Source organism: Quercus suber, unplaced genomic scaffold (assembly GCF_002906115.3).
Source record: "Quercus suber isolate HL8 unplaced genomic scaffold, Cork oak 2.0 scaffold_59, whole genome shotgun sequence".
NCBI classification, from domain to species: domain Eukaryota; kingdom Viridiplantae; phylum Streptophyta; class Magnoliopsida; order Fagales; family Fagaceae; genus Quercus; species Quercus suber.
Window position 1 is genome coordinate 1,415,223 of NW_027069524.1, and position 27,691 is coordinate 1,442,913.

The following is a 27,691-nucleotide window of genomic DNA, read 5'->3' on the forward strand; positions in this document are numbered from 1 at the left end:
GAATTGCAAGTTTTAATGGTTATTTTTTAAAAGAAGATTTTCTTGATTGGTTACTTGATCTAGAGGATTTATTTGACTATGAGAATATTTGTTATGAGAGAAAAGTTGGACTTGCTTTGTATAAACTTAGTAAGTATGCCTTACGTTGGTGGGAACAAGTACAATCTGATAGAATTCGACAAGGTAAAGACAAAATTCGATCGTGGCCAAGGATGAAAAAGATGCTTGCTATCAAATTTTATCTTTTAGATTGTGAAGAAATCTTGTCGTATACAATACAAGATTATTATTGGCCAAGGAGTTCATACTTGAATTATGTTGAAGAGCCAAATATTCCACCATTAAAGGAAGAATTACATGTTAAAGAAAATATTGTTCTTGAAGAATATGGAGACGTCAAAGAAGAGAATATATGGATTTTTGAGGAAATTAATGAAGGCCTTGTTATAGAAAAAGAACCTAAAATTAAGATTGTGGAGGAGATTAATGAAGACCCTATTATAGAGAAAGATTTTGAGGTTGAGATAGTAGAGACCATTAAAGAAGAAGTTATAGAGGAAGTTGTCAACGATCTCGATGAAATCAAGTTAGATGATTGCAACATTCAAACTCCTATTATTTTATTGGAAGACACCGAAACAAAGTTTATTGATTTTATTGGGGTGGAAAGATTTGATTTGATCATCGACTCTTATTTGGTGAATATTGTCAATTACATGAAGATCAAGGGAGAAGAAGTTCAAGTTGCCCAATTAATTACTTTCAAGTTTGGCAAGAAGACAAAGAAGGTGAAGTATTCAAAGTATTTGTTCTCTTGGCATGGGAGATTTCAGATTTCAAAGATGAACTCGAGGACGAGTTTGTTTCAAGTGGAGGAGTCTGATGTAGGACACAATTTACTATTTAATTATTGTAATTTATTATTTTTGGTATTTTTATGTAAAAAAACGTTATTTTAGGTTTAGGTGATTTATTTCCTTATTTTTAGGTGCATTTAATGCTTTTTAGGTCAAATTTGATTCCTGTTATGGTTAGGTATCAATTAGGAGTTATTTTAGATTATATTTTATTGTCAGTCAAGTTTTAAGGAGCCCTTAAATAGGCCCTTAAGTCTGTAAACGTTTTTCATAGACTATTATTAATAAACACAGACATTTTGTCAATTTTCTCTTCTGGTGGATTCCAGTTTTTATCTCCTTGTGGATTCAGGGAAACCCCTCGTGGACTCGAGGTTTACTACCAGGAACTAACAGTTTAGTTTCTGTCCATCAAAGAGAGCATCGTGTGTGCTTCTCTTCAAGCTTCCGCGACATCACTCACTTTGGTTCTTAACTTTTTTTTTTTTTTTCACCGCTTTTAGTTCCTATTCTGGAAAATGCGTCTCGTTTTTATCCTTACCGTTATATCAGAGATGGAAAATGCACACGTGGCAAACAGCATAAGTTAAAAATATTAAAATAATATCCACAAGTCTCCACGTCAGCATCTAAATTAAAAAAGAAAAAAATTATTAATTTTAACTAAATAAAAAAATTAAAAACAAAAATAAAAACAAAAAATCACATGAATTGAGATCTAAATGTGTCTTGAATAAGAACAACAAGAACACAAACCCAGATCAAAGACACATATTAAATCAAATTTTTCATTTTCCTTTTTTCCTTTTTGTGTGCAATATCACTACAACAACACAATCCTATAAATTCAGTAGGAAATTAAAATAACAGAGAAATTAAAAACACAACCAAACAGATAATCAAGCAAAATCCCAAAAAAACTTTTAAGTCGAATAATAGTACGATAATCATCTAGAAAATTCAGAAAAAAAACAACACAACCTAGTAGTTCAAATCCATATCATCCGCTATTTCAAAATTAAAACATATTATATAAAAAAAAATTAAAAAAAAAAAAACATAAAACCTAATCACCACCAACTTTCTGGCACACATAGGTCAAGTCACACTTGCAACAGTAGTGACAGTCAAAGTGGTTTGCCATGAAAGTTTCGGCGCCGCACTCAGAGTTAGGGCACTCCTTACGAAGCCTTTGGACCTTTCCAGAATCGTCCACTTGTAAAACTGAAGCATCGCGAGCCTTATCTTCTTGTGCTTGATCTTCTTGGGCTTGGTGTAGGTCTTCTTCTAGTGCTTCTTGGCGCCGCTGCAGAGTCCACCCTCCACCTCGTGCTTTCCTCTCCTTCTTCTCATTTGAGAGAAGGGCTTGTGTTGGTGTACAATTCTATTAGTGGAGAGTGGAGTAGAGGACCAGATCTACCTGAGGTTATATGACGCACCGCTTGGATCTGAGGTTTGTGTTTGGTTTCTCAGAAAGGATAAGAAATTTTGGGTTTTGAGATTTGAGTTTGGGGGCCGAAAATCTGGGTTTGAATTTAGTGTTTAGGGGTTGAAAATCTGGATTTGATTTGTGTTTGATGTTTTGGTAGTGTGGGGGTTTGAAATATGTGTTTGAATTTAAATTTTTGAATCTAGGTTTGAATTTGAGTTTGAATTTAATTTTTTGAGTTTGAATTTAATTTTTTGGGTTTTTAAATTGCTGGGTTTGTGTTCTTGTTCAAATATTTAATGTGTTCATGTTTAATTATCAATTTTATCTGGGTTTGTCAAGAATGTTGGGATGAATTCTAATTCTGGGTTTCCGCTCTGAGGTTCGAATTTTCTAGGTTTTAAATTTGTTTTTCATGTTTAATTTCTTGTTCATATTTAATTTGATGTGGATCTATAGTTTAATTTTATGTTCTTATTTTTTGGGTTAGTGATTTTTGGACTTTAATTTTGTGTTCTTAGATATGGGTTTGTGTTCTTGTTGTTCTTATTCAAGACACACTTGGATCTTAATTAATGTAATTTTTGGTTTTTATTTTTGTTTTTAACTTTTTTATTTAGTTAAAATTAATAAATTAATTTTTTTTAATGACGTGAAATTTTTAGTGTGCCAACAATACACTCTGTTTACCACGTGTACATTTTTCGTCTCTGGTGTAACGGTAGAGACAAAAACGAGACATGTTTTCCAGGATAAGGACTAAAAGTGGTGGAAAAAAAAATTTAGGGACCAAAGTGGAATCGAGTGAAAATGTAGGGACGAAAATATGGTTTTTGCCTTTATTATTCATAAATTATCTATTAAAGATATTTTCTTAATCCTTTTTTAATGTTACATCGTAATTTGAAGATGAACAAAACCATAATATAAGTTGAGAAGAAAAAAAACATTAAAGACAGAGTTGAAGCAGCTAATTGAAGCTATACAATAAGAGCATCTCCAGCAACTTTTCCAAATTTTTGTACTGTTTGGAGAATGAACAATGACATTTAACTTTTACCTATCTACTTTTTCAAATACACTTTCCAATAGATTCTCTATAACATTCTCTATCTCATTTAAATATTATTCCTTCATTCATTGTTTATTATTTTTTTAATCATCATTTATTTATTTTTTTAACAACAATATTTTTCAATGAGAAGTGTTATATTCATAACATTTTCCGCAATACTTTCACAACAAAATTTTATGTGAAAAGTTGTTATTAGTTCTAATTTGAACCCACTACTAAAATTATTTTTTTACTCGCCAATATTATCTAATTACAATCCATTATTTAAAATTTATTGTGAAAATATTGTGGTAGCATTTCTTAATTGCAATTTCTTATTTTTTATATTATTTTTCCCTTCACAGCATCTGGACACATTTCTTCTTCTTTTCTTTTCTTTTCCTTTTTTTTTTTTTTCTCTTGGTTTTTTCTCCACCACCCACGTATCCCACTCCTTTCCTCTATCTACCTTCTTTTTCTTTTTCTTCTAGCTCATTCCGGATCATTTCTTCTGCTATCTCTCTCTCTCTCTCTCTCTCTCTCTCTCTCTCTTTTTACTTTTTCTATTTCTACTTCTATTTTCTTTCCTCTTCACACAGCCGACATGGCCTTCGTCTATCTTTTCTTTTTCTTTTCTTTTTTTTTTTCTTTTTTTTTTTTATCTTGTTCTGATTCACTTTGTTGTTACAATGGAGCTTAGATAGGCTTTCATGCTCTTGATCTGTTGTTTTTGTTTTGATTTTAGATTTTTTGTTCTAATTAAATTTGTATTTTTCCCCTGTTCTTGATCTGTTATTGTGTTTGTGTTTTAATCGTGTTACCGTTTGAGAGAGAGACAGATGAACAAGGAAGAGAGGAGGAAAGAGAAAGAATATTTTTTTATTCAACCGGGTATTTTTTAATGATAAAATAATGGTTTGGAGTTGCTACAGTGTTCTCTAAATTAAGAGAACTACTGTAGCAACTCCAAAAAAAAAAAATTTGGAAAATCTGTGTTTAGAGAAATTGTTAGAGCGTGAACAGTAGCATTTGGTGGTCCAAAAATAACTTTACAGTGACTGTTGGAGATGCTCTAAGCAAGTGCAACTCTAAAATTCAGGGAAAAAAAAAATAGATTATAAGCTAATTAATAGGCAATAATTAGCAATATTCAAAGACAAAATAACCCGCTTATAGAACTTCAAAACAAGTAGCAGCTACATATATACGTTAAACCCTTCAAGGTAAGAATTGAAAACTGTTTATTTGGTTTACCAAAAAAAAAAACTGTTTCTTTTTTTTTCCTTTCCCTTTTATTTAGACAGAAACCATAAGATTTTGCATTACTTTTTCTTATCTTGATTTTATGCTGCATAGTACTTATTTAAATTATTTTCTCTTTATTTACTGCTACATAGTACTATTTTTTAAATTATTTTCTCTTTATTTAATGCTACATAGTAATATTTTTTAAATCACTTATTTGGTTTGTTCAGTAAAGGATCTTTATTTTGAGCAGTCGGGTCTCTCACTCTCTCACACACAGCTTTAGAAATCATAAAATCATAGTGAATGCATGAACAAAACGATCAAGGAATGGACAATGACAAAGGGTTTTTCTCTAGTAAAAAAAATGAGAAAATAAAAAAGGGTTTTTCTATAAGTAGAAAGAAGTGTGAGAAAGAGATTGAAACCTTGAGCTGGCGTATTCAAAGAGCTTTCCTGCAGCAGAAAAGACCATGAGACTAATTTCAGCATCGCAGAGAGTTGAGAGCTCAAAAGCTTTCTTAAAAAGTCCTCTCCTCCTCTTTGAGAATGTCACCTGCCTTGCCGTCGTGTTGTCAATCTTCTTAATCTGAATTCTCCTCCTCGTCATTTCCCCAGACAATAGCTTATCAGACCCTTTACTTTAAAGTTCAAACCAAATTATTAGCCCAACCTTGTATTCCAGAAATAGAAACTATTTGCATACAAAGCTGTGAGAGAGAAGAAAAGAGATATGTAGAGAATAGTAAAAAGATAAATTACTAAATATTATGGGTTTCAGAATGATAAAGACTATAGAGAAATAAAATGAAAGCCATGTATTATTGTACGGAAGAGGAATATTGTCCTTGACAGAAGTTTAACCAAAGTATCAGATCAAAAATATAACAAATCAAACTGCACTTGCTTAATTCCTCCTCCTACCAAAAAATGTTATGGGTTTCAGAATGGTAAAGACTATAGAGAAATAAAATGAAAGCCACGTATTGTTGTACGGAAGAGGAATATTGTCCTTGACAGAAGTTTAACCAAAGTATCTGATCAAAAATATAACAAATCAAAAATAAAGATATTTTCTTAATTCTTTTTAATGTTATATCGTAATTTGAAGATGAACACAACCATAATAAAAGTTAAATTATAATGTTTATCTATTCTTATTTTTGTTTCTATATATATTATTTAAGTTCCTTTATTTACATTTGAATCTAGTTTTTCCATCTATCTCCATCTGATTGTACGGTTAAGTCATATTTTTCTCCAACAGAAAAATTACGCCATTTTCCGGAAGAATTACATTGAAAACATATATATGACTGAATTATAAAAGAAAATTAAAACTATAAGAACAAAATTGAAAACTAGTTAAGGTTAGATGATGCAATTTTTATTTAGTCTTTTAAAAAGTTAGGTCAATAGCCTTATGAGTAAGTAATATTAACCAATTCTTTCATAGAGGAGAATTTAAATTCAAATTATATATATATATATATATAGGTTCAAGTTACACTTAATGTAATTCTAAGTAATGTTACACCATCCAATAATTTGTTAATGAATTTATATTTTGAAAATTCCACATTCGGATTACATGTTCTATATATTCTAAACATGCATGCCAATTTTCATACCAATTGGATGTTATTTTTCATTTGATCCATAAACTTATCTTTTATGCATTATTTTGAACTACAAAAACTTGATTTTATACAATCGATAGATGGCATGACTATTAATCATTGATCACCTTAAAATTTTGCAAGCATGAAGAATATACAAAGATAATGTAATCCAACGGTCGATTTGTCAAAATTCACATCTAATTAAAAAAATATTGATTAGTGTAACATTGTTTAGAGTTACAAATTTTCCAAACTATTGGATTTAAGTAGATCCAACAATAAAAAAAAAAAAAAAAAAAAAAAAAAAAAAAAACCACTTACTAATGCTAATATTTGGATTAAGATCTCATATATTATTTCTTATTTATGACATTCCATACCTATCTCTATTCTTAAAATAATTTTTTCTCTCTCTTTCTCCTCCTCCGCATGATATACAAAGGAGCACTAAATTGACGGATGCCAAAAAGATCATCCCGAGTGTAGGTAGTGCTGCACTAGTGCATAAAATGGTCATGGTGATCATGTGAATGAGTTTTTATTTTACTGTATTGACAATAAAAGAAAAACAAGATAGGGAATTCATTATAGTCCAATAATGCTTAGGATTTCCGTATATGCACGTTCCATATATACAAGTTTTATGTCAAAAGTCAAAACAAATTAAAAAAAATTATAGTCTATATTTAAATAATTCAAAATATTTTTTTTTGTAGTAATTTAATCTTTTTTTTTTTGAGAACCCATCTTATTTAATAATATGCTGTGGAGGAGAAAGAGAAATAGAATGTCATAAATAGGTTATATTAAATGAGTTCCTAATCAGAATATAATCATTAATGAGTGTTTTTTTTTTTTTTTTTTTTTTTTACCGTAGGATTTACTTAAATCCAATGGTTTAAAAAATGTGTAACATGATGATACTCTATAGCGTCTGCTTCTGATGATACTCTTTAGTATTAGACCAAGACACCAATTGGTTTTTGGTGTAAGCGGGGATTAAACTTTAAATTTCTTATTCAACCGTCAGAGATTTTACTAGTTGAGCTAACTGAAATCCACGACATGCGGTTGAATTTGAAAACTAGAGAGACTAAAATAAAGTTCAATACAAGATTATTTAAAGCTAGACACAAAAAGGAAAGGTTTTTTAATTTTTATTTATTTTTTATGAAGAGGAGGCGAAATAAAGTTAAGAACAAATCAATATTGTTTCTAAATAATTTGTTGCTTTTAGTTTCATCCTTGAACCAGTGCTTGTGTTAACTTAATTATTCAATGTTGTTTCTAAAAAAGCAATAATAACAATTAATCCAATGTTACACTTGTTCCACATTCCTTTTAAAAATTGAATGTAGAGTGACTTTCATTTTCATGATATTGCTTTACAAAGTCATGAGACTAAAAGTTCAAAAGAAATTGGAAAACTGCCGTTTATTTATCTATGGTCTGGCCTTATTATAACTTAGGTCATAAACTTTTTATTGTTATATTTAACACCTTATAATTTGGACTGAAATGAAACCAATTTGCATTTTGTGAACAAATTATTTATTCCCTTTTGGTTTGAGTGTATTACAACTTAGTCTTGTAAACTTTTCAATTACTACATTTTCACCCCTAAAATTTTTAAAATAAAATCTAAAACTCTAATTTGAATGGAATTCTATTGATTTCATTTTAGTCATCTTATGGGTAAAATGTAATAATTGAAAGATTGTAAAATTAAATTGTAATTGGACAATATCATAGGTGGATATAGTGGTAGAGGATCAAAGGGGCCGGGGTGGGGGAGGGGGGGGGTAACCCAAACTTTTTAAAAATCTTGAATATATTTTTTTTTAATCCTTAAAAATTTTATCCAAAAAAAAAAAAAATCTTATATAATCTTTTATATATATATATATATATATGAAATGGCAAAGTAGCTTGACTTATAACCTCCTAAATCTTAGTTAAAATTTTTAGATATCTATAAATAAAACTATTACCTTTTAAGTATATAATTTATTTAAGAAATTATAAGGTTATTTATATTTATTTAAATAGAATCACAATTTCATTAGGATTGGATATTTATAAATTATAGTGAACATGGTTATGCTAACAATTATCTCAAGTAATAATGAGAAAACGAACAAGGGTTTTGTTCTTACACTTTTGTAGATGCCTAATTTTATTACTTGTATTTAACCTCATCTGGAGACAAAAGGGTAATTTTACATCGCAAAAATAAAATCGTAACTTTTGAACGTAATTTCATTTGCTTCATATAAAACAAATTTTGAAATCTTAATAATCAAAACTAATCTTAATAATCCAAACTATGGCTCACAGGCTTCGATCAAAACCATTAGATCAAAAGATATCATAAAATCAAGTTTTAACTACTAAAATGTATACACAAAGTTGAGTCCGATCAGGTATGATTATGAACAATTGATTTTAATTGGTACCATGAGTATTCAATTTAAAATCGGAGACATGTCACAATCCTAATCGATTGAACTAAAAATAATTACAAGGTTGCACACACTTGATTAATTCAATTATCAAATATTAATGATTTATCAATTATTGTTGTAATTATCCTTTAAAAGGGGCAATTAGGCAAAATAAAGTGTTTTTAGGGCCCTAATAAATGTGATTGGGTTAAAATGAAATTTCCTCACGCTTTTGTCAATATCCTTAAATCATTACTAATGATTTTTTTTTTTTTAATGTATTGTTGCTAATTATATAACCATAATAGGTTTAGACAAATCTTTTTACCGTTTTATTTTTATTTTTATAATTCAATAATTGGAAGAAGAGTATTTGTCAATTGAGCTACAATGCTCTTGGCAAAAGGTTTTATAATTTAATGGCACATCTTGTAAAAATGAGGAGATTCAAATATTTGATAGTATTCTTTGATATCTTAAAAAAAATTACTTAAGTTTTAGACCCAAAAAATGTAGAAAGAAAACCAACAATACTACTAAATATATAAAAATGGAAATTTCATTTATATCATCTAAACTTACAAATGTGTCAATTTATTTTTTTCATTATATATAATATAATATAATGGAGAAAACATGTTAATAATAATAATAACAATAATAGGGGTTGTGTTAACGGGCACTGCACTGTGCCCGTTAAGCACAAAATTTTTTATATTTTCTTGACACAATTTTTATTTTTTTTTTGTTTTTTTTTGTTTTTTTAAGTACCCAGGTATAGAGAAGCGAGTAGTTTCCCCATAGGCCTTAGTCCGAGGACCATGCATTGCCTTGGTTCTGTCTAACGCTTTCATTTCTCTGTAAGTATCTAGTTTCGCCATGGTTTGAGTCCGTGAACCATGCAATACCTTGGTTCTGTCTAGTACCCAAGTATAGAGGAGGAGTAGTTTCCCAATAGGCCTGAGTCCGGGACCATGCAGTGCCTTGGTTCTGTCTAACGCGTTCATTTCTCTGTAAGTATCTAGTTTCCCTATAGGTTTGAGTCCGAAGACCAGCAATACCTTGGTTCTGTCTAGTACTTAGGTATTAAGGAGCGAGTAGTTTCCCCATAGGCCTGAGTCCGAGGACCATACAGTGCCTTGGTTGTGTCTAACGCTTTCATTTCTCTGTAATTAGGGGTTTGTCCTCGGACTGCTCTGTTGGAGATGATTCCTCCTTGGGTCAGATTATGATCTTACACGTGGCGTTGATCTCGCCTTCAGCTCGAGCCCCCATCGTCTTCACTTACGAAGAGTTCCTTGGCCGTTTGTGTTCCGCGCTTGACGTTTCGGTGCGCGAGATGCGCTTTCATTAATGTCCTCGTAAATTAACTCAAGTCGAACGGTCTACGGCCCCCTTGGAATTTGGTAGCTTCATTATTAGCCCTGCTGGTAACTCTCTTTTCGAATTCTGCGTGATTAATTCTCACCAACCCTCATCCTCTATATAAGGCTCTCCGGGGGGATGGTTTCTCCAAAATCCATGAACCTCCCAACACAAACAGAAAGAACACACCCTTTCAGCTCCCCACGCCCCTTTAATAACCCGCCGGAATTGTGACTGGAGTCAGTAGATATGGGGCGGCTTTGGGCGGGTGTGAGGGCATCCGTGCCAAGAGCCGTTGTGGCCGCAGCCCCCACTGGGCTTCCGGCGCGGTAGAGTCTAGGCGTAACCCCGATGGCGCCATGCACGGTGGCCTGGAGGGATGTCGTTGAAGTACCTAATGTCTCTCCTCGGAGCGCACCCCCGACGGAAGAGATGTGCGAACTCATGTCATGGGCGGTGCTCGAGTGTTGTCGTCCCCAGCGGCCAACGCTCGGGGGGATTAGAGAAAATCAAGGGAACATCACGGGGGAGGGTGTCCCGGAGCCCCTGCATCTGCTCCTCGCTTTGTTCAAGCTCCGCCGCTCCGAGAAATGAGTTGTTGGTGGCTTTGAAGCGAGCCAGCCTCAGCCCCCTTCCGCCCCCTTACTGTCAAGTTCTCCCATTCTCTTAATGCTAGTAAGGGTACGGATTGACACTTCCCTCTAGTTAGTTTTAGGACGGGTCCGCCTGGGTCTCTGATTGTAGGACTAGCTTGTAGGAATAGTTTTAAAACACGCCTGCCTGAGCCTCTGATTGTATTCTGTACTTTTCTTTTTATGAAATAATATCAAGCTTCCTTTCTTTGTTGTTGAATCTTCTGTCTCGAACTTTTATCTTTCTGCAGTTTTTTTTTTTTTTTTTTTTACATCACCACCAATCTTTCATAGAACGACTACTTAGAACTATCGCCTGTTGCGTCGGTCAGCGCACTAATCCTTCCCACAGACGGCGCCAATTGTAGGGTCGGTTTTTGTAGCCCTAGCCTAAAGGATATGGGTTAAAGGCCCAACGAACCCAGAACAATGAATTTGTAGAGAGTGGATCGAAAGTTTAGGCGTTGGCTGGCGTTCACGAAACATGAACTCCTTTCTCTTTTATTGAAAAAATACTTAGAACAGTTTACAATTGGGAGATGCTCCTTGGCCCATGGCCGAGGAGGCTTTTCTCCTTTCCCCCCTCCTATACATTTTGCTCACATTCCTTATATATGCTCATCCTCTTCCTCTTGTTGATCATCTATTGGCCTTCCTCCTGACCGCCTATCCCATCAAAGGTCGTATCCGTGCTCCAGTGGTTCACCCTGATTAATGTTGCCCTGGGAAGGAGTTACATCCCCATTAATGTGGCCAGAGGGGTTAGGTGAACGTCTTCAATGTCGAGGTGACGGTTCGCCCAAAGCTTTCCCTTCTCCGTACCGAGGTCTCAGACGACCGAGGATAGGGCTATCCTCGAACTCATCGTGCGTCCTCGGCGTGAGCCATTTGGGCCTGGGTTGAAGTGGGCCTTGGCTACTCGATTTTCTGGCCCCCCCAAAAGTGATTTTCATTTTCATGAAATTGCTTTACAAAGGCATGAGACTAGAGAGTTCAAAAGAAATTGGAAAACCGTCGTTTAATTATATACTCTAAAACTCTAATTTTGATGGGATTCTATTGATTTCATTTTAGTCATCTTATGGGTAAAATGTAATAATTGAAAGATTGAAAAATTAAATTGTAATTGGACAATATCATAATGTGGATATAGTGGCAGAGGATCAAAGGGGCCAGGGTTGGTGTGGGGAGGGTAACCCAATTTTTGTTTTTAAAATCTTGAATATTTCTTTCTTTTTCTTTTTTTAATCCTAACAAATTTTATCAAAAAAATCTTATATATATGAAATGGCAAAGTAGAATGACTTCTAACATCCTAAATCTTAGTTAAAAATTTTAGATATCTATAAGTAAAATTATTATTTTAAAGTATATAATTTATATATATATATATATATATATATTTAATTTAAAGTATATAATTTATATATATATATATATATATTTAAATAGAATCACAATTTCATTAGGGTTGGACATTTATAAATTATAATGAATATGTTTATGCTAGCAATTATCTCAAGTAATAATGAGAAAACAAACAAGGGTTTTGTTCTTACACTTTTGTAGACACCTAATTTTACAACCTATATTTAACCTCATCTGGAGACAAAATGGTACTTTTACATCCTGAAGGTAAAATCGTAGCCTTTGACTGTAATTTCAATCACTTCATATAAAAAAAATCTTAAAATCTTAATAATCAAAACTATGGGTCACAGGCTCTAATCGAAACCATTGGATTAAAAGATATCATGAAATCATGTTTTAACTACTAAGATATATCCACAAAGTTGAGTCTAATCACATGTGATTATGAACAATTGATTTTAATTAGTACCATGAGTATTCAATTTAAAATCAAAGAGGTGTCATAATCCTATTCGATTGAACTATAAATCATTGCAAGGTTGCATGCACTTCATTAATTCAATTATCAAATATTAATGATTTCTCAATTATTGTTGAAATTATTTTTTTAAAAGTGCAATTAGGCAAAATTAAGAGATTTTATGGCCCTAATAAATTTGGTTGGGTTAAAATGACATTTGCTCACTCTTTTGTCAATATCCTTGAATCATTACTAATGAAAAGTTAAATTTTTTTTTTATTTTTTTTATTTTTTATGTGTTGCTAATTATTTGACCATAATAGGTTTAGACAAATGGTTTTATCATTTTATTTTTATTTTTATAATTCTATTGTTGTAAGATGAGTATTTGTCAATTAAGCTACAATGCTCTTGGCAAAAGGTCATATAATTTAATGGCCTTAAGTTTTAGACCCAAAAAATGTAAAAAGAAAACCAACAATACTACTAAATATATCAAAATAAAAATTTCATTTATATCATCTAAACTTACAAAGAGAGAAATAGAAAAAGAGAAAGCTCTTCTTTGTTTCTGTTTGGTAGAATTTACTTTGTAACCCTATGTTTTGGAAGGTGTCAATTTGTTTTCTTCATTATGTATAATATAATGGAGAAAACCCATTTATAATATTATAATAATAACGGAGAAAACCCAGGCCAAGAAAGTACAATGATAAATTTTCCAAATCGAAGGAGTGAAAAAATAACGAAAATGTTGAAACGGGTGTAATATATAATATTGGAATCAAATTAGTAAAATATTAGATTTAGTTCCAGTAAGACAAATGGAGAGCTCAACATCTAAACTTTTTTAACAAGAGAAGAGATAAAGGGGCTGGATTTTTAAGGCCGTGGCTTTTCTTATTTTTTGAAGAAGCGGGCTCATGACTTAAATATAAAAATGGACCACAAAATGGTCAGGTACTTTTTCAGATACAAAAATGGCACAAAGTAATAAGCTCCACGCATGTCGTTCCTTATGCCTGGGATAAACTGGCCCAGCACTCTTTTCACTTGTTCTACTCAAGAGTACAATTTCTATAAAAATCTTTTAAGTTCAATACCTACTTTGATTAATTTAGCTTAGAGTCTTGATGATTTTATAAAAATCTTTTAAGTATAATACCTACTTTGATTAATTTAGCTTAAAGTCCAATATTGGATATTGGGAAAATTTTTATTTTATTCAAGTGTGGTCTAGATCAAGTTTCAATAATTGTTGACCTTTAGTTGTAAGAGGTCACACTCAACTAATTTGATGTTAAGATTATCAACTAAAAAAAAAAAAAAACCTACTTTGATGTTAAATATGTTCAAGTTTTCTTGTTATACCAAAAATAAATATGTTTGGTGAGATTTCCGGTTGTAAACTTACTAGCATTAAAACATTAAAAATAAATATCACTTCTCCAAAAAGTAGAAACACATGAAAAAGAAAGTAGAAACACATGAAAATTATTGAGTATGCTATTGGTTGCTATTTTTAGTAAAGTGAGAAAAATGGACTAAAAAGAGTCATTCACAATTGTTTAATCAATTGCTTGCTTGAAGAGTCATACACACATCTAGGAGATAATCAATTACGTACTAGAAGAGTTCTAGCACCCCCAAAACAAAACCAAAAAAAGAAAAAACAAGAAAGGAATGACATTTGATTTATTCGTCTTAACTAGCCCTAAGATTTTAAAAGTTTTTTGATGATTTTGCTTCATGGTGATCGGTGAATACCAAATTATATTCATATGATGCAGTTTTGACAACAACCAAAAACATATAATTTAAAATCTTGCTTTATTTTATATATATATATATATATATATAGAGAGAGAGAGAGAGAGAGAGAGAGAGAGAGAGAAGACAAGATCTAGTTAAATATGGATGAAACCTGTGAAGTACTAATCTTGAGTTGCCAAGGAAGACTAGGAAACAGAACAATCCAACCTAGAAAAATTCAAAATTCAAAATTAAAAACAAAACAAAAAAAGAAAAAAGAAATCAGTGGAGGCAAATTAATATCATGAATTATGATATCACTTTTCTTAAGTTGGTGCAAGAACCTGGATTGCAAAATCAAAGGAAGCTCACCGAAGTCTTATTGCAAGCAAGATTGTCTTGAAAACATTTTTAGACCTTAAGGCTTAAAACGGGTGCACTCAAAAGAACCATTCTTGATAAAGAAATGTTGTGGCAAATATGCAATATTGGCAATCACGCAAAGATAAACAAAACCTATTGCAGAATTGTGAATCAATTTATCAATAGTATGACTTGCCATCAGTCTCAAACCTACACTCAACCTTTTCCAACACCCTCTACTTCATTTTCCATTGTAACAAATTGACCTTTGATTCATCCATAAAAATGATTAAGCATCCAAAATTTACCACATACACACGCAAACTCTTAGAATCAGCTGGAGGAAACAAAATGGTCTTACAAAAAATTAATTACAACTCTAAGCTAGGATTTGTATTTACTTAGCCATGGCCTTTTTTCTTTTGTATATTTGAGAAAAGAGAATCCATGTATGCTTCTTGATCTTCACTATACTTCAAATTCATTTAGGAAAAGGTAGCCTGCAAGACATAGAAAGATGCACTAAGGCAAAGAGTTTCTCTATAGTAGTAGCATGCATTTCTAGGCATGCAGTCAATGACGATAGTTAAGTTGCTACACAAATAGAAACATTGCTCATTGATGAGTTGAAAGTGACATCAAACTGTGGTTGCAACCATTAATTTCACCAACAAATTTATCTTCCAGTGCCAGATAAGCCCATATAGAACTGTAAATTAGAATATAGTACATATTTTAATGCTAAATCCAGAGAAATAACTAAACCTAAGGACAGATTTATCTGTTTGGTCAAGTTCCCCTATTGAAACTACAACTATATGCTATATGGCCCCTAAATATTGAGGTTTGATGCAAATGTCCTTTGATCGAATCTTGAATATAATTTCATACTTCATCCAGAAAACTAAAATTTTTTAAGAATTTCACAAACTTACCCCAGCTTGAGAGATATGTCTGAACTGTCATTGTCTTGAGGATCAGATGAGCTGCAAATATTGGTAATTGACTCAGATGACTGACCTTGTTCAAGTACATGCGTTTGAGTGCTAAAAAGATTCTCCATCTGTGGAAGAGACATTTTTTATCACTGAGATAGGAAGAGAGGACAGAGGAAGAATTTTTTCTAAAAAAAAAAAAAAGGACCTGTTACCTGTTTTAATCGTTGGTTTTCTTCCATCAGTTGGGCTCCCTGCATTAAAAGAATAAGATGAGCAGAGAGCCACTACTAAGACTTCTTCGCCTTAAATACAAAATATAATTTAATTACTATGGCATATTTACCTAACTTCTTATATAAGAAATCGATACGTTTTCTTCGGGGGACAAAATTGATATGGGTCAGGTGATAGGATAAACAATACAACATTCAGTTCTGAACTTATGTTGACAATGGTTTCAACTAAAGATTCAATGGTGGTTGTTACTTGTTACTTCTTGTTAGCCATGAGAACTCCTCCTTTCTCTACCCATTAAGCTAGCCAGTGCACAAAAAGACCACGATTTTTGTGAATTTGCACCAACTTGCATTAACATTATGACAAAATTTTACAGTTATTTTCTGACATTTGCTAAAGATATGGATTTAGAGTTTAAGCTTATTACATTATAGTAGTCCTAATTGCACAGTCCTAACTATATTACTGAAATCCTAGGGTTAACACAGAGTTAGTCTAGTACATATTCCCTTAAATAAGTCCACTATTATACACATAATTCAATAATAAAGATTTGTTTAAGACTTTCTGCTGTTAACGTAGAACTCTAAGACAAAACCACCTTAATTCCTTGTGTTCTTTTAACTTCTCTTAGTTTCTTCTTGCCACCTAATATTTCAATATTTTACCATGATATCATTATGGAGCGGATCATCACTAAAGTACGAAGATGCTTTTCATTGAAACCATATGACCTTTTGCTTAAGGGCACTGATCTTTTCTGGAACTATCTTGCAAACATTATAATAATTGTATGAATGTCTCGCAAGGATTTATGGTCAGTTTGGATTAAGGGGGAGGGAGGGGGAGTAGATTTCATACAAAATTAGCTTATTTTTAGCCAATTCTACTCTACTCCCCTCCACTCCCCCTCCTTCCCCCCTTTATCCAAACAGGCCATTAAAGTTTGGAACATGACCTTTTGCTTAAGTGCAGTGATCTCTTCCAGAAATCTTTCACCCTGAAAGACAAAAGAGTTTTTTATATTTAGAGAGAGTACATAAATTTCAACACTCCATTATAATGCCAGCAAACAGAGATAACAAAGAGAGATTTGCCTTTGTTTCTGTAACACGGCTCAGGCCCACTTCAAGCACTTTCTCTAGTTTCTGTAATTCTTCTATATCCATTCCATGAAGCTCTTCTCCCTTAATCTTCCTGTTAGGTGTAAACAATTTCTCAACATTAATTCATTGTGGTATATACATGTCTTTAAGATAACAAGATGATAGTGACGTAGTTATAATACCTCAGTTCGTGTGCCTTGTCCTCAATTTCCTTGCTCAACATGGCGTAGGAGGCACCGTTCTCAAGCTAACATAATTAATTGCCGCTCATGAAGATTTTTGTAATGTGATTTGTACAGAGCACTTTTAATATAACAATGGTTCTAAAATTTGTAAGCATTTCGTGCCTTAAATAAGAAATTTTTAGGGCAGACCTAAATTTTAGGGTCATCATTCTGGGAGTGCTACAAGTAGTCTTCTAAGTAGTTCCAAATTATGGTGGTAGGATTTTCAATCAATTGTAATTTTCAAAGTATTAATAAAAATTTCATGAGAAAGATTCAGAGTCATGTTTCCTTATGACAATGATAAAATCACCTGCATTTAACGTTAAGATGAAAACATTGGAAGAAATTTGAGAGGTTTAAATCATTTTTACTATTTATGGTAATTTTAATTTATGACCAGATCTACACTACTTTTACGGTAAATTGCCTTGTTTAGGAAATTATTTAATCATTTTTGGTATTTATGGTATGTGGCTATGTGCATGTCTTTACTGTAACAAGTTGATAGCAATGCAGTTATAATACCCCAGTTCATGCATCTTCTCTTCTTCTTTTTTTGATAGATAATCAGAAATCTATTATAAATGAGAAAAAAATGAAAAGTACAAGAAGTTCATGATGACAAACAACAAGTAAAAGAAACAATCAGCATGGCAAACAGAGGGTAGTCAGGAAACTAAGCTAAGGGAAGACATAAACTCAAAGAGAGAACAACAATCAGTAAAACCCCAACAATGAGACCACTCCAAAAGACTACGTAGGCATAAAACCTTTAACTCATCCAACGTCTTCTCCTTGTCCTCAAAGGAATGACGATTACGTTCCAACCACACAATCCACATTAAGCACCCTGGAACCAAATTCCAAATGTCCGAATTATGCTTCCCAAGCCACGGATGCCAATAAGATAACAAACCCGCCACTAATCCTGGCATAACCCAATGAATACCAAAAGCCTAAATCATAAAAGTCCATAAAGAATGAGTAACAAGACAATGAAGAAGAAGGTGGTCTACCGACTCCCCATTACAGCAACACATACAACACCAATTAGCCAAAGGGCAACCCTTAAGCATTAGATTATCCAAAGTAAGGATCTGACCAAGTGCAGCTGTCCACAAAAAGAACGCTACGCGCTTAGGAATCTTTGGTTTCCAAACACCCTTCCAAGGAAACAAAGAATTCGAAGCACCCCGAATTGCATGGTAGTAAGACTGGGTGTCAAACTTACTATCACCTTTTAGCTGCCAGCAAAGAGTATCTCTCCAATCACCCCGAGGAATACGAGTTTGGATAAGCTGAAGTAGAGAAAAAGATGCACCAACTCCCAATCTTCAAAAGCTCTATAAAACCTTAAATTCCACACTCTAACAGTACCTCCTTCTGGAATCCACAAAACCTCAGAGATACAAGCATCCTTAACCGCTGAACACACATAGAGCTCAGGATAGAGGTCTTTTAGAGTATTATCACCAATCCACCTATCATACCAAAAGCGGATACGAGTGCCTTCACCCACTACAAAGGATAGATGCTTAGAAAAGCTCTCACACCCTTCATTAATGCTTCTCCATAGGCCACACCCATGAATCCTCCTACAACCATTAGTTCTCCACCCCCCTTAACCCTCACCATATTTTGTGGAGATAACTTGCTGCCAGAGATGGGTAACTTCATGACCATATCTCCACAGCCATTTCCCTAATAAAGCTTGATTAAATGGCACCACACTTATTATCCCCAAACCACCCATCTCAATGGGTAAGCACACCTTTTCCCAAGTCACCAAAGGGTATTTGAAACTCCCCTCAGAAGACCTCCAAAGAAAATTCCTCTGAATACTTTCCAATCTAGCAGCCACAGCTTTCGAAATAGTAAAAAAAGGCAAAAAGTACGTTGGGAGACTTGAGAAAGTACTCTTTAGTAACATGAGTCTACCACCCTTAGATAAATAAAGACGCTTCAATTTCCTTTCTCAACATGGCGTAGGGTAGGTACTTTTCTCAAGCTAACATAAAAGACTGCCGTTCATGAAGATTTGTGTTATAAGATGTAAGCACCATTTATATTATCAACATGTAAGCAGTTCCAATCCTGCATTCTATAAGTAATTTTTAGGGTTGGCCGAAATGCTAGGGTCATCATTCTAAGAGTGCTACAAGTTGTCCTTTATGAGCACTAGCATTTGGGGTGTAAACACCTCCCCAATTGCTATTTTGCTCCATCTAGGTTGGTATATGTAAAAAATTATAGCATCCGTGAACAATAAGTCTCAACATATACAATCCACTATTCACAGTCGTAAACTTAAAAATATAATATTTTATTCTCTCTCTCCCTCTCTTCTCTGACTCTCCCTCTTTTTTGTCTATCTCCATTCCTCTGTCTATCTGTCTCTTTCTCTGTCTCTCCCTCTTTTCTCCATATTTGATTTTTTTTTTCTCTCCTCTATCTCTTTCTCGGCTATTTTTGGTTGGTTTGAATCGTGTTTGGGTTTCAGTTCTAGTCATTTGTTCTTGGGTATATGTTTTGTTCATGGGTATGGGTCACAATGGAGATCAGGTTTGAGCCATGGGTTTTGTTCTTGGGTATGGATCATGTTTTGTTTCCGTCGTTTGTTCTTGGGTATGGGTCACGTTGGAGATCTGGTTTGGGTTTCAGTTCTGTCTCTCCCTCTTCAATCATTTGGGTTTCAATTTTGGTGGTGGTCGGTGTGGAGAGTGGTGGAGCCGTGGAGATCAAATTGGGGCTTGGGTGGTTAATCAGAGGTTTCAATGGCTAAGGCTTCGGTGGATAAGGCTGGAATTGGTTGGGGCTTAGGTTGAATCAGTTGTAGGCGAGGTTGTGGTGGCGGTGGGTATTTGAGATTAGTTGCAAGTGATGGGTATTTTGGCTGTGATTTGTTATGTGGGCTCGAATTTGGCTAGGTTAGGATTTAGGATTTTAGTTTAGTGTTCCAATGGTGGGTTTGGGGGTTTTGTTTGGTGTTTCAATGGTGTTTCAAAGGTGATAGTGGTGGTGGTGGTGTTGTTTGGTTGGTTTGGTGTTTCTTGGTGGTTGGTTCGGTGGTGCTAGCGTTTCAGTGAGTTTGGTTGTTGAAGAGAGAGACAGAGATGAAAAGATGGGAGATAAATCAAAGTTTTTTATAGTATTTGTTTTGTAGTTTATATTATTTTATTGGGTTGTATGTAAAAATAAGAACTGAGATGTTGGGTGAGTTGTTAAATGGATTGGTAAAATAGATAAAGTGGTGTTTGAGGATGTAAAATAGAGACTGGTTTGCATCCTCGGATGCTAGTACTCTTAAGTGTTCCAAAAAAATATACTTAGCTTTTCTTATGGTGGTACAATTTTCAATAAAATGTAAGTTTCAAAATTTTCATGAAAATTTCATGAGATATTGGATTAACATTTCATTATGACTATGATAGAATTACGTACATGCATCAACATTCAAATGAAAACATTGGAAATAAGAATGTTAAGATGTATAGAAGAAAGTACACATAAAGATAAGATTAAAAATAAGGGTATTTGCTTAAAATTAGGGGTGGTCATATTTAGGGGAGAGCAATTAATGCACCTGTAAGAAAGAGCAAGTTGATTCAAGTTGAGGTAATGAAAAAAAGGTAGAGGAAGACAAAAAAACACATTAATAGAAGTATACTTGTTAAGTAAGGAAGTAACAAAGACTATGGATTCGAATAGAATAGAATTAAAGGAAAATACATGTGGATGACTAAACTTTTGAGAATCCATAATTGAACCTAAAATTTTTGGGACTAAGACTTTGTTGTAGTTGTATGGTAATTTTACTTTATGGCCACGACCTATGCCACTTTTCAAAAAAATTCTTCCATTTAGGCATTCATTTAGTCATTTTTGCTATTTATGGCTAGTTTTTTTTTTTTTTTTTTTTTTTTTTTTCCCACTTTTTGTTAATAACTTTCAATTAAGAATTCAGAATAAGATCCCATTTGTTTTGGAAAGTTTTCTAGGGTATATAGGATTCGATTTTATAATTTTGATAATTTTGGCGATTTTTCAAATTTCTAGCCTCATTTTTTGCTTGACACAAATTTGGGTGTTTTAGGGTCTACTAGCCTCCCTATTATTTTCCTATTTATATGCATGGTAGCCTCCAAGGTAATTCAGAATTTTATTAATAAAAATTTCAAAAAGTTTTTTCTCCATTCATTCTGGTGAACTTCAAATTTCTCCTTGTGATTTAAACGGACTTTTTATGGATTCAAGAGTTATTATCTTAAAGTATACGTAATCTTTGACTTATGACTTTCCAACTATGTCACTTATTCACCAACTAAAAAACTTTAAAACATCATACCTGTAGCTTAAGAGAGAGTTGGTCCATTTTGCCAAGATTATCTGAATGTAGATTGTGCCTTTCTATTACCTGCTGCATGCTTCATACAACAAAAGGATAGCACATTCAATTCTTTTATCTATCTCTCATTTTAATAAAATGAAAGTACGGATGAACTTATAAACTACTAGTATGTATTTTTGATTCATATCTAAGGAAAAGAAATTTAAGCTGGTGACTGAAAAATTAATTATTTATCTAGTGTTGGCATATCTGCCATTGCCTACAGACCAATTGTGTTCCCAATTAAAATGTGAACCACAAATAATATTTATATTGATTGACACAAGCAATATACAAACTTCTAATTTGCTCAAACTATAAAAGGTAGACATTTATGTGAACCCCCAAACTATTTATATTGATTGACACAAGGGGTACATTATGATGTAAGGAGCATTAAAATTATCTAGGATTTTATCTTTGAATGTAAAAATTATTTTGTTTTTGAATTTAAATTTTAAATTTGGCTTTAATTTTGAGGGTTTAAAGGGATTTGATTAGGCTTTTTCTATATTGGTGTTATCCCTAAACCCTATTAAACTAGTGCTCCTGTAATGGTGAATTGAAATACAATTTGAATGTGAATAATTTGATGATTTGAGAATGATGACTTTCACTTTGTTTGGTTGTAATGCCAAATACCGGTTGCATGCAGATTCTAGGAGATGAAGCCTAGGGTTTTTCTTGTTTTTCCTTTTATTCTTCTTTTATCCTTATTTTCCTATTACATTCCACATATACGCTCCACCCAATCCAAATCAATCTAAAAAAAAGGTCCACCCATTAGCCCAATTTCCAAAAGAAGAAGTGAGATTAGCCCATTAAACCCAGAAGCCAATCCATGCACATCTAGTGTTCTTTAGCTTTTAGCAGCAAGTAAAGTTTTAGTCTTTGTATTTTGTGTCTCTTTGAGCTAAAAATGACTTCCTTTGATAGAGAGAGATTTTGAGGAGAATCGATCTTAAGGAGAATGGGAAAAGCCTCCTTCACCCTCATTCCTCCATTGATGACCTTCTCCCTCTTAATGATAAAGTTAAAAATTTGCTAGCAAATGTGGATCAAGCACCATCCAAATCAATGCAAGATGCACTTTTACCCTCAATGAAGGCATTGGTCACTAATGAACTTTTGAGACATGCTGAAATGGATGTGAAGGTTTTAGTTGCATCTTGCATTACTGAGATTACAAGGATAATAGCACCAGATACCCCATATGATGATGAACAAATGAAGGAAATATTTCAGCTAATTCTAGCAGCATTTAAAAAAATTTCTCATGTGTCCATTTGCTGTTGTACGGAGGTTTCAATTCTTGATACTGCTGCAAAGGTCAGGTCATGCTTGGTGATGCTGGACATTGAGTGTGATGCATTGGATGTTGAGAAGTTTCAAATTTTCTAAAAAATAATTAGGTCCAACTATTCATCAGTTGCAGTTTCGACCATGGAAACAATTATGTCTCTAGTCATATATGAAAGTAAAGAAATTTCCTTAGATCTTCTCAATCCGCTTTTAACTAATGTAAAAAAGGAAAATCAAAATGTTTCACCTATTTCATAAAAATTGGGGGAGCAAGTAATCACTAGGATTAATGCCTGACAAGACAAAATAATGGCATCCACTCAAAAACTACACCACAAGCCTGAGGGTAAAGCTTCACACATGAGAGTTATGGCACCAAAAATTGGTTATGCAAAGGAGATGCACGTGCCAACAACTATCCAGTTAGTACATCCTCAACCATGTGTAGTAGACCTAATTCAACTTCTTGGTGAGTCAATGCTTGATGAGGTGAAAGTTCAATAAGAGAGCAAAAATTTTGAAGGTGCAAATGATGTGATAGTAGAATTTATTGAATGTGCTATAGTCAACCCTCTATGGTTTTGTATCGCTTTGACTGGTAATTTCAGTTCATTTAAGGTACAGTATCTCAAAAGGGTAAACTAGAGTACTCTATATCTTTCCCTATGATGTCCTACTAAATTAGGTCATGTTTTGAACATACACAGATACCGTAACCCATTGAGATTTCAAGCAGACATACCATCCTCGTGATCATATATTTTCTATGAGATCCTGACTAGTCCACTGCTTATGCAGCCTCATTTCAAAGAATTTGGTTATGTACTCTCCTTATAAATACATGTTTCATCCATATCTTAGAAATTTCTTTTAGAAGTCTTGCAATCTTTGAGGAAGGGTTTGGCACGGTTAGCTTATGAAGGGTTTAGCCTTGAGGGAGAGAGACATTTAACCACACTATCCAACCAAGGAGGAAAAGGCTATTCTTAACAAGCTCGCAATAACATAAAAAATATCAAAGGTGACAGAAAAATGGCATCATTTTATTGGGGATTAAACAAAGGTTCAGGCATGGACATTTGAAATTGAAAAGAGTTGGAACTCATAGAAAAGAAGGTGACTAAAGCTCCTATTTTCTCTTTCCCAAGATTTTCAAACTTGTCACGTCGCCAAGAGCAATTGCCAAAATACTGGGATGTACATGTCATTTCCAATTCCTAAGGCACTCTGGGAAGATGTCTCTGTGAGTATTGTTGTGAGTTTTCCAAAGACAAAAAGGATTATAGCAAGAGTCTAGATGCTTATCATGTGACAGATTCCTTTGAGAGATAGCAAAACTTCATTGCATTTTCAAGACTATGACATTAGATCAAAATACTGAAGTTCAAAATCCATTTTGGGCACAACCTTTAGTTGATGTTTGCAACTAACCTTCAACATAGTTCAACTTGTCATCCTCAAATTGGACAAGCATAGGTTGTTAATTAAAGTTTAAGTGATTTTCTGAGAGTTATCCTTCTAACTCAAGTTGAATTTGCGTACAATCGGTTTGCTAACCAAACTACCAATTATAGTCCATTTAAAGTTGTGTATAGTCAAAATCATATTACCGTTCAAAACAAAAATCCTATTAATGCATTTGACATGGAATTACTGCTTACTACTAATCATTTTAGTGGAGATAATGAGGAAAGAGTTAAGTATTTAAAATTGCTGCTCGTAATTTTAGTGGAGACATTGAGGACAGAGTAAAATATATAAAGAAGTTGCATGAAAATGTTCAAGACTGATTTCTCAAACAAATTTAAAAGTACCAAAATAGTAAGCCAACAAACATAGAAAACCAGCTACTTGTAAGGAAGGTGATTTGGTGTGGTATCGTCTTTAGAAGAAAGGAAGGTGATTTGGTGTTGATTAATCTTTAGAAGAATTCTTTCTAGTTGGATATCTTGCTAACTTTTGCCTAGAGTTGATAGTCCTGTCAAAGTACTTCAATGTTTTAGCAAAAATATATGCAAACTTTGTAAATTCTAGTGAATAGGTCTTGTTAGCTGTTTTTTAAATATTTGGTCATACCTTTACTTTGTATATTTTATCTTGAAATGTAAGTTATTTCTTATGCATGGAGAGTTGTTCCAAGTAAATCCTGTTTAAGTCCTAGGTCATGTATGAAATTAAAAGAGAGTGTTATTTTGAATTGAAAATTGGCCTTTGGCTTTTCTTATATCTCTTTGCAGCAAACCTTCTACCTAAGAAAATTTTTGTAGATAACTTATCCAAAAAACCTAACAACACAGGATAAAAAAGTCCTTCCTGCTCATTGTCTACCAAATAAATTTCTCTGTATGAACAATCAATACCCAAAACTATTTTTCAGTAAACAATCAAATAAATATCCAATTTTTTCACAAGATTTAATGAATGAAGGGAAAACTTTAAGATTGTGAACCAAATTTTATAATTTTCTATGACATAATTTTTTATATTCCCTTCCTTCTCCCCTAAAATCAAAATCTATTGATCTCTTCACACATTGCTTGCTATTTTCCAAATGTGTTTTTTTTTCCCCTTCTTTATGGGTATTAGGCAATGGAAATTCTAAAATGGAGTTTAAAGTTTATTCTATTTCCCCAAATTTGAGTGAACAATACTAACAAGTTAAACCAAAGTTTCTAACTCCCTAATGTTGTACATTACATGACAGGTAACGCACACATTAGAGCATGATGGAACACCCTTATATAATGCCAATTTACAAAATAACGGAGCACCCCTGTATGGTTTCGTATAAGATGACTTGAAATTTATGTGGCACCAAATATTTAATTTGATTTCAAGCAAAATATAATAATTTAATTTCATCATTAAACCCTAAAAGACTATTAAAAATAATAATTAGAGCCTAAATAAAATTAAAATGAAATTAAGAAAATAGATATACTTTCATAAGGTCATCCTTTCAAGTATGATATTTAGGCATATCTAATGCTATTTGTTAGGGTCATATTTTTCATGTGTTAACATATCCTTTGAAAAAACACACTTTACTTGTATTTGGGTAGTTCTACGTGGACTATAAAATATCATGAAGCATGTCTCTTAGCTACAACAAGTTGTATTATTGAAGACATGAAGATTGCACAACAAAACAAGTGAGAAAAGCTGAAAATAGTGAACCTTGACACAAGCTCGACACAAGGCTTCTATCAAGAATTAATGAAGAACCTTGATACCTCTCAATACCTTTCGATCTATTGAGCTTCGCGGATCTAGAATTTTCAGATCTGTTTTTCGGCCCATGATGATTTAGACTTCTAGGGTTTCATTCACTAAACTTCTAGGGGATATAAAAGGTCTATTTTAAAGTCATCATAATACATAGAGACCCAATTAGAGAATATATACACTTATTGTGAAGCTATTGCGTTCTTATGCATGACCAAGTGCATCCTTCTCTACAAGTGTGTTGAAGAACTTTGCATCCAAAAGCAAGCTTCAAGTTGCTGGAAATTAGTCACGTATTGCGATCTATGCAAAAGAAAGAAGTCTCTATAAAATCAAGACCAATTGAGATTGGCATAAAAATTCAACTATAGGTTGGTACTTTGGGATAGGCCAAGTTTGAGGTAAGATTCTATGTACATGTAATCTCTTGATTTTGATTAGTAATTCTTAGGATTGGTGACCTGAAAATCACCTGGTAGGATTTTTGCCTTGTTAGAGGTTTTCCCTATTAGTCAACAAATCACCGAGCCAATTTATTTTCCGCTATACTTGGATTATTTGGTGATTTGTTCATGCCACCACGATTTTGCAGGTAATTAGACTTAATTAACCAACTTAGATAATTGAATTAATTAACTAAGTCAATTTATAACCCAACAAGTGATATCAGAGTAGACACACTCTAATCAGGTTTATAATATTTGCTGTGTGATTTGTTGACCCCTGTTGTCATAGATATGTTTCCCATAAACAAATCTATTTTCTCTATTGTCATCGGTTGTTCTAACCTTGAATTTCTTCAGTTTCTTAGGATATATCATTATAATTTGTATGGACAAATTTGAGATTTGAAAAAGATTTGTATTGGGCTGAGTTGTTGAAAACGGTACAATTGAAAGATTGCTTATTTAAAGAAAACTATCAACTTCAAAGAAAGCTAGACTGTCTCAACAAGAGCCTTTTCGTTGTAGCAATAAGAATAAAAAATAGGGTTCGTTTAAAATTACATAAGAGAAGTTATAAAATGAAGACTATACCTTCGGACTTGCTTGAAAAGCAAGCAGTTTGCTTCATGATGCATACGGCCTTCAAAGTGATGAATACTTGTCTATGGTATCTTGATAGTGGGTGCTCTAGACACATAACTGGAGATCATTCTTTTTTTAAGACATTTGAACCTAGAAGAGGTGGCAATATCACATTTGGAGATAAAAGTAAGTCTATGATGAAAGGAAAATGGAAAATGGATCATCTCTCTACCAAGTCTACTTGACATAGTTAATGTTCTATATGTTGAAGGATTGAGAGTAAATTTGCTTAGCATAAGTCAAATCTGTGATCAAGACTTCACGGTCCTATTTTCTAAAGGAAAATGTCTAGTACAGGATGGACTAGGTAAACAACTCATCGGTGGAGTTAGAATTTTAGATAATTGTTATGACCTTGTTCTAGATGTTGAAATTGTGTGCAACAATGTTAGCATACCAAATGAAGATTTATGGCATCAAAGAATGTGTCATGCAAACCATAAGCAACTTGCCAATATGTTAAGGACAGAAGCAGTTTTGGGACTTCCTAAACTTACAAAGGTTGATAACGTTGTGTGTGGACCTTGCCAACTTTGAAAAAAATCAAGAGCATAACATCCTGCTACATTAACCACTGCTACTACAAG

At 33.1% G+C, this 27,691-nt stretch overlaps 1 protein-coding gene across 2 annotated transcripts; it reads right to left on the minus strand.

Annotated features, from left to right (window-relative positions):
* Positions 1 to 14,019: 14,019 nt before the first annotated feature.
* Positions 14,020 to 27,182, minus strand: LOC112000287 (MADS-box protein SVP). 2 transcript variants are annotated; one of them, XM_065772453.1, is made up of 8 exons: positions 27,054 to 27,182; positions 21,448 to 21,526; positions 17,058 to 17,122; positions 16,867 to 16,966; positions 16,728 to 16,769; positions 15,745 to 15,783; positions 15,530 to 15,657; positions 14,020 to 14,459 (listed from the first exon to the last, which is right to left on the minus strand). In XM_065772453.1, the coding sequence occupies exons 1-8, from the start codon at positions 27,095 to 27,097 to the stop codon at positions 14,438 to 14,440; spliced, it is 519 nt and encodes a 172-aa protein (XP_065628525.1). In that variant the 5' UTR covers positions 27,098 to 27,182; the 3' UTR covers positions 14,020 to 14,437. The 2 variants fall into 2 exon arrangements, with proteins under 2 accessions (XP_065628525.1, XP_065628526.1); XM_065772454.1 differs by lacking the exon at positions 14,020 to 14,459 and adding an exon at positions 14,751 to 15,094 and having other exon boundaries at positions 27,054 to 27,176.
* Positions 27,183 to 27,691: the final 509 nt, after the last annotated feature.